This window comes from Pogoniulus pusillus, chromosome 20, assembly GCF_015220805.1.
Source record: "Pogoniulus pusillus isolate bPogPus1 chromosome 20, bPogPus1.pri, whole genome shotgun sequence".
Classification (NCBI taxonomy): Eukaryota; Metazoa; Chordata; class Aves; order Piciformes; family Lybiidae; genus Pogoniulus; species Pogoniulus pusillus.
In genome coordinates, this window is record NC_087283.1 from 1,330,627 (window position 1) to 1,338,483 (window position 7,857).

Consider the following 7,857-nt stretch of genomic DNA (forward strand, 5'->3'; position numbering starts at 1 on the left):
GCTCTCCTGGCACAATTTGAGGCCACTTCTCTCATTCTATCACCATCAGCACTACACTGGTGCAATGCATGGCACACGTGGCCATGCTGGCAGGCTTACCGTGGATGTGCAATAGCCGGCACACAGTCTGCTCCTGCACACGGAGCAATGCAAGCACGAAGTAATGCAAGCACTGCACATCTGGGGAATGCTGCCCCTAACGCTACTGCACACACCAGGCCTGCACCTGAGCTCCTGGACAATGACCTGGTGCCTCAAGCCGAGGGAACTTCCCACGCACAGCTCTCTTAAGGCAGGGGTCTGAGTAGGAACAAGCGGCGCATACAGCGAACGCCGTCTTGGGTTCCACAGGGTATGGGGAACAGCATCCCGGGCCAGGCAGGCGCTCCGAGGTAGAGCAAACCCTCCAGCCCGCCCGCTCAGCCTTCCACCGGCGGCACCCAGTGCAACGCTCCGAGGTCCTCCCTCGCCTCCCCAAGGCGCTCGGCGGCTTCTGCTCGCCGAGGGGAGCCCCGCGGCCGCCCCCTCGGCTGCCGCCAGCGAACCGTGCCGCGCCTCCCGCGGCGGGGCTCCCCGCGCCGGGCTCCCGCCCCCGCCGAGGGGAGCCGTGCCGCTGGCAGGCGGGCGGCGGCGGGCAGCCGGGGGGCGGTGGGCGGGCGAGCTGCCCACGGCCGCGCTGGCAAGGCGGGAGCCGCGCGTCACGGCGGGGCGGGCCGAGCCGGGCCCCGGAGCCATAAATAGGGGCGAGAAGCGTCGTGGTGGCAGAGTCCTCTGCCGCGCTGCTGAGCGGGTGCCGTCGCCTCGTCCCTCGCTGCTTCTCTCGCTCAGTCGCGGAGCGACCCGAAGCCGGAGCCACTCGGCGAGACAGCGCCGGCTCTTCGCTGCCCTCCGGCCGCAGCCCGGCACCCCCATGACTCTGAACCGCGGCGACAAGCTGCGCTACCTGGACAAGCGGCGCGGCACCATGCCCGTCTCCGTGCACCAGCAGCTGCACCGCCGGAGCATGCCGGTGGACGAGCGAGACCTGCGGGCTGCTCTGCCGCAGGATGAGCTCTCCGGCTTGGTTCGCTGCACCTCGTACAGCCCCGGCGAGCCGCAGCGGGAGAGCTGGGCCTCCGACTCTTCCGACTCCATCACCTCCTCGGGCAGCGACTCCGACAGCAGCCTCTACAAGGTGATCCTGCTGGGCGAGCACGGCGTCGGCAAGACCAGCCTGGCCCGCATCTTCGGCGGCGTGGAGGACTGCGCGGACGCGGAAGAAGCCGGTGAGGGCGCGGGGCACCTGCAGATGCGCCCCGTAGGGGGGGGAAGCGCGGTCACGCTACCGAGAGTCCCGGCCGTGCCTCCTCGGGCACCTCCTGCAGCCGCCCTCTCCCAGGCTGCCGGCAGGGATGCAGGAGAGTAACTTCTTTGTTCTGAACTTCTCTCCCCGTAGGAAATACATACGACAGATCGATTGTAGTTGACGGAGAAGAAGCTTCTCTCGTGGTGTTCGATATTTGGGAGCAGGTACTTACAGATCTTCTTTTCTTAATGGCTTGCTCAGTGGTCTGAAAAACAATAGAAATTGTCGCCTTGCGGTTCCGTAGCAGTAGCTGTGTCTGCTGATGCTTTGAGCCGATTCATATCAGCTTTGAGCCGATTCATATCATTAAAACCTTAGCGTTCCTACTGCCTCTTTTCTATCCTGCGATTTCGCAAAGCTAAGGCAGGCAACTAAAGAAACCTGAATAGTGCTGGAGCGTGAACCCCTTAATGTTTAGAATAAGCAGCAGCTTTCATGGCCTGGACTTGTGTTTAGGTTGGATATTAGGAAAAATTCCTTTTCTGCAAGAGTGGTCAAGGATTGGAACAGGCTGCCCACGGAGGTGTTGGAGTCACCATCCCTGGGGGTGTCCAAGAAATGAGTGGCTGTGGCATTTGGGGGCATGGTTTAGTGGCCGTGGTGGAGTTAGGTTAGGTGTTGCACCCAATGATCTTGGAGGGCTTTTCCAGCCCAAACCATTCTAGGATTCCCTGAGCAGCCCAGGGAACTGCTGTAAAAAGAGTGATTCACCATCTGATCAGTGCAGAGCTGGGATTATCTCTGGAAACAAAAGAAAATGGGTTTGTAATATATTTTAGTAGCAATCTTAGGGAAGTTGGTTTACTTCTACTGACTCTACGATAAAGCTAAGGAAAACCCCTTTAAGGTGCTTACAGTAATTAAATCACTTATCAGAGCTGAATAGATTTTTTTTCAGTGCATTAAATGTGTTTCTTGGCTTCTGTTTTAGGACGACAGCCAATGGCTTCAGAACCACTGTATGAAGATGGGAGATGCCTATATCATTGTGTACTCAGTGACAGACAAAGTTAGCTTTGAAAAGGCCTCTGAGCTAAGAATCCAGCTAAGAAGAGCAAGGCAGACAGAAGACATTCCTATTATTCTTGTGGGCAACAAAAGCGACCTGGTCAGATCCCGGGAAGTGTCAGTTGATGGTAAGGGACACTCTTCATTTGCAGGAATGTCTCAATTAGCAAGGGCTGTGGAGGATCATGGCCAGCAGAAATGGATTGGTTCTGATGGAGAGAAGTGTATGATTCGAGGCACACCGGACAAATCAAGCCAGCTGGTTTATACTGGAGCCAGCAAAAGCAGTGGAGAGGGTGGTGGGAGATGTGTGACTGTGCAGTCCAGGAGAGACAAACGCAGCAGAGCTGCAGCTTTAGCATGCTGCTATGTGTAGTGCTGAGTGAAACCCACTCCTAACTGAACAGGTCTTCTCTGTGCAGCAGCAGCAACAGCACTTGCTAGGCTCAAGATGTGACAGTTCAAGCTGTGCTTTTGAAGGGATTGTCAAGACCCTGTCAGAACCCAGGCAGCCTTTGGGAAGGGTGATCCTGTACAGTCCTCTTCCTTCTGGAAGTGATTCCATCATCTTTGAGCAGGCTCACACAATTCAGAGTCTTTTGGTATTTGTCCTCCAGTGTTGATCAAAGAGAATTTTCTCAGCTAGTTCCATCTAGCATAACCAGAGCACAGTAACCACTGCCACCACCTCAGTATTCATTTCACTCATTTAAACATTCAATAGTTTGGGGCTTTCTTAATTTTTTGCTGTTGTTTGCCTTTTTTTTTTTTCATGGGCAAGAGTACTCTGAAACATTGGTGCCTTGATGCTGATGAACCATCTCAGGTGGTCTGGTTTTGCCATGTTCCTTGTGTTAAATGCCTGGACAGGGAATTGAGTGGAGTTCAGCAGGAGATTAGCACATTTTTCCAGGCCAGTGGCACTGCATGGTTGTCCTGTCATAGTTATGACATGATGACTTTGCTCAGGTTTGCAGCTTTGCTGTTTACCACCATCCGAGCAGGGTAACTTGCACTGCAGCAGTGTCACAGTTGTGTGCTTACACTGGAGCACTGAGCATCTGGCATTGTGAATTCACTCCTAGGCAAATCCAGTGGTCTGCATCTTCATGACCTCTAGTAATCTGTTCAGTGACTTGACCCTGGGACTGTATCAGCTTCACTTGTAGCTAGTGTGGACAACTCTCACTTGTTATAGCAAGGCAGAGGGTCCTAACTGCTCAGCTTCCACCAGAAATAACTGATTTCTTCCTATCCCTCACACCATTTCCTATCAAGCCTCAAGTATTCATCCAAGTGCCTCTCCCATATCACCTTTAGGTCCCAAACAGTACTGGGATGTTCTGCCTAGAGGACTATTGTTGCCCTGTATTCAGTGCCATTGAGGAAATGAGGTTCCTGAGCACAGCACCACAAGCTCAACAAGAGTATGGGGGCAAAACCACGAGTGCAAATATGGACTCTGGCTACTATGTAGTACAGCTCTTTTGTGTCATTGAAGGCATTTCCTTACCTAAGGTCTACTCTTGGTTTAGGCATTTCCTTAGCTCGGGTCTACTCTTGTTTTTTTTCCTGCCAGTATATATGGTGAGAAGGTGTTCTTGTCTGCTCATGCCCCATTTTCTCTCTCCCCCCAGAGGGCCGGGCCTGTGCTGTCGTGTTTGATTGCAAGTTCATCGAGACCTCAGCTGCTCTTCACCACAACGTGAAGGACCTGTTTGAAGGCATTGTTCGGCAGATCAGGCTTCGCAAGGACAGTAAAGAGGACAACGCCAGGAGAATGGCCAACACGAAGAGAAGGGAGAGCATAGGCAAAAAGGCAAAGCGCTTCCTGGGCAGGATTGTGGCAAAGAACAATAAGAAGATGGCTTTCAAGGCAAAATCAAAGTCTTGCCATGACTTGTCAGTGCTTTAGAAGCCTTCAGCAAGAGCAGATGTTGCACATGGGGATGAGCAAGCGTTTGACTGTTGTGAGAAGTGTGTGGCTGCTCCTCATGGCGCTAACAAGAACGACTTAGCAACCGAGACTCATCAATGCCTTAAGATGTGCAAGCGAGTCCGGGAGTTACACTGCGATGTCTGCTTCATCGATGAATGGTTTCAGTTTCAGTGTTTGCAAGTGGATGAACTGATGTTAAGTGGCTCGAGGTGGCCACGTTTTCACTGTGTACATATGTCGTAGATGCTCCTGTCCTGTGGGTAGCAGAGATGCGAAGACAAAGGACGCCAATGAGTATCACCACAGACTCTCTCGTTTGCAGAGCAAAACTTCAACTTGTACGCAGGCTCGTACACTTTTTAGCATAAAGCAAGCAATGATAAACCTTTTTAAACTTAAAAGTGTGTGTGGGGGGTGGAGTAGAACCACACTAGAAGGGGAGAAAACCGATTCCACCTAGAGTTAAATCCAGAGCAGACAGCATTTTATGAAGTTAATTTGCACTTCCATTAACTGTTACTCGATTAATTTGGTACTTGTTTACATGCAGATTTTATAATAAAGTATTATTTCCTGTTACAATAAACTGTGCTTTTCTCAAGAGTATGGGTCAATAAAGAGAGCAGTATTTTTGTACTGACTTTTTTTTTTTCACTGTACAAAACACTCTTTGCAGATTATGCAGCTTTACATGGGATAAAGCTCAGGAACAAGATGAAAGGAATGTCCTGTGTGCTTTGAGAGGTAGACCCTGCCTTTATGAACACCTTTACCCTTCATATTGTTCATCTTCAACCTGGTTCTTGTCAGCTCTGGCAGGAGCAGGTCTCTCAGTCATGCCCTTAGTTCAACAGATGTTTGGTGTGTACAGATAAGTTGAAGCCTACAGCACCTAGGTCCCTGATCAAGACAGGCTCAGAGCTTGGGCTGTTCAGTTTGAAGAAGAGAAGGCTCTTGAGGAGACCTTATTGGGGCCTTTCGATACTTCAAGGGGACCTACATGAAAAGTTGTAGGGGAACTTTTTACAATGGCTTATAGTGACAAGACGGAGCCCATCCCTAGAGATAATTCAAGGTCAGGCTGGACAAGGCTCTGAGCAACCTGATCTCTAGTGAAGGATGTCCCTGCTGAGTGCACAGAGGTTGGACTGGATGAGCTTTCGAGGCCCCTTCCAACCCAATCTGTTCTATGATTCTGTGGTCCTATTTATGAAGCAAACTGCCTCTGGCTTCACTGCTGAGACTGCAAGGGAGGGACAGAGTGGACAAATGGGCCAGAGAAGATCTGTGGGTCCAGATGCAGCATAGGATTTTTGACTGTCCCCTGCTGCCACCTCTTCCCAAACTCTGCAGCCAAATGCAAGGGTTCTCAAGCTGAAGCAGAGAAAGGGAGGGCAATCAGAAGAAGAAAAACTTCAGTTGTACTAACTCCTTGTCTGTAATGTGCTTCAAGAAGGAAAGGCAGCTTGGGGATTACTGACTTCAGCAAGGACCTCTGCTGAACATGACTGAGTGAAAAACTTCTGAACTGCTCAAGAAGGAGTCTGTCCTTGGTGGGAAACTTCCACAATCTCAAAGCACCTCCACCCCACTTCCTCCCTTCCCTGCCCTCTAAAGAAAGAGCTCTTCCCTATCCACTCATTGTAAAGCTTCCTTTTCCAACAGCAGGACAGAGATTTAATTAAAACTCCACCTGGCACTAGCTTAATCCTGCAAAATCCCATCCATTTCAGTGAATGAATCCTCATTGAGGTTGGTCAACCAAGGCAGGTTTTTGTACTCTGTCTTGAACTTGCCTGTGTCTGCGAAAGAAGCTGCCCAGACCATTTAAATCTCTAAAACATTGGACATGACATTCAAAAGGGCTTACTAAAGTCACTTGGGGAATAATAATGAAGAGCACTAACTGTGTTTAAATATCTGCATATCATTCATCCTTTGGAGTTCCCACAGGAACAAACAGGAAAAAAATCCAGCTGAAATTCCTAGTACTGCTGACTTCATCCCTACCTACATGGCAGAGAATGCACAGCACCTTCATTGCTGCTGTGAGCACAGACTGAAAGAGTTGGGGCTGTTCAGGTTGGAGAAGAGGAGACTCCCAGGTGACCTTCTTGTGACCTTCCAGGATCTGAAAGGGGCCTACAAAAAAGCTGGGGAGGGACCTTTTAGGCTATCAGGGAGTGTCAGGACTGGGGGGAATGGAGCAAAGCTGGAGGTGGGGAGATTCAGACTGGCCATGAGGAGGGAATTCCTCAGCATGAGAGTGGTGAGAGCCAGGAATGGGTTGCCCAGGGAGGTTGTTGAGGCCCCATGCCTGGAGGAGTTTAAGGCCAGGCTGGATGAGGCTGTGGCCAGCCTGATCTAGGGTAGGGTGTCCCTGCCCATGGCAGGGGCGTTGGAGCTGGATGATGTTTGTGGTCCCTTCCAACCCTGACTGTTTCTATGATTCTAAATGCTAACCCTGATGAGGCCACTAAGTTTTCCCTTAGACCTGGCTCTAGCCAAGTGCTGTATTTCCTCTCTCATTACAGACATAGTAAGTGGAAAATGCACAAAAAGGAGAAGTAGTTCTATTTTAGGTGGGTTTGGTACCAACTCACAAACTCTGCACAGAAAGAATGCAAAACCTGTGCCTCCTACCACATGTTTAGCACAAGAATGTTTTGACAGATGGATGCATTCAGACAGAGAAATTAAGCAAACGGATCCAGTAAAGGTTCCCTGTTTATTTTTCTTTCCAACATCCCAAGTATCTGAGTGACTAAATGCAAAACTATGTTTCTATGTCTGGGAGGCAATTAGCAACAACAAAACTGGGGAAAAGTCTTTCATGTTATCTGATTAAAAACGGAGCAGAGGTCAGAGTCCCTCAAAGGCATAAGCTGCTGCCACACTTTTCTTATGCTGCAGGAGAACTTTGAGTTCAAAGGAATAATTTTAATTCAGGACAGTAAAACTATGCTGGGAGATTTGGAGAGCTGACCCCCAGCCTACCCTCCACAGCACCTCTTTGCCAGCGAGTTTTGTCCTGCATCCCAGCCACCTGCCTGACCTAGCTGAAGCCACCAGGGAAGGCAGAGCCAAGCTAAGAGCTGGATGCTCTTCAGCAAAGGGCTGCCATCCATATTGGACAGCAACATTTTAAAGAGCCACAGCAGAATCTAGGGAAGTTCTTCTATCACAGCTTTCATAGAATCATAGAATCAATGTTGGTAGAGAGAGGTTGGAAGAGACCTCCGAGCTCAGCCAGTCCAACCTAGCACCCAGCCCTGGCCAATCAACCAGACCATGGCACTAAGTGCCTCATCCACCACCTCCCTGGGCAGCCCATTCCAATGCCAGTCACTCTCTCTGACAACAACTTCCTCCTAACATCCAGCCTAGACCTCCCAGGCACAACTTGAGACTCTGTCCCCTTGTTCTGTCCCTGGGTGCCTGACAGCAGAGCCCAACCCCACCTGGCTACAGCCTCCCTGCAGGGAGCTGCAGGCAGCAATGAGCTCTGCCCTGAGCCTCCTCTGCTGCAGGCTGCACACCCCCAGCTCCCTCAGCCTCTCCTCTC

The 7,857-nt window shown here is 50.8% G+C and overlaps 1 protein-coding gene across 1 annotated transcript; it reads left to right on the top strand.

Moving 5' to 3' along the window:
- Positions 1-906: 906 nt before the first annotated feature.
- RRAD (RRAD, Ras related glycolysis inhibitor and calcium channel regulator) lies at positions 907-4,932 on the top strand. The gene is made up of 4 exons (XM_064159906.1): positions 907-1,265; positions 1,436-1,509; positions 2,277-2,481; positions 3,991-4,932. The coding sequence occupies exons 1-4, from the start codon at positions 911-913 to the stop codon at positions 4,266-4,268; spliced, it is 912 nt and encodes a 303-aa protein (XP_064015976.1). The 5' UTR covers positions 907-910; the 3' UTR covers positions 4,269-4,932.
- The last annotated feature ends 2,925 nt before the right edge of the window (positions 4,933-7,857 follow it).

Excerpts from the sequence above, each read along its gene's own strand:
- RRAD (XM_064159906.1), top strand. The coding sequence starts at position 911 with ATGACTCTGAACCGCGGCGACAAGCTGCGCTACCTGGACAAGCGGCGC. Across the intron at positions 1,510-2,276 it reads TGTTCGATATTTGGGAGCAG|GACGACAGCCAATGGCTTCA; the intron begins GTACTTACAGAT and ends CTTCTGTTTTAG. Across the intron at positions 2,482-3,990 it reads CCGGGAAGTGTCAGTTGATG|AGGGCCGGGCCTGTGCTGTC; the intron begins GTAAGGGACACT and ends CTCTCCCCCCAG.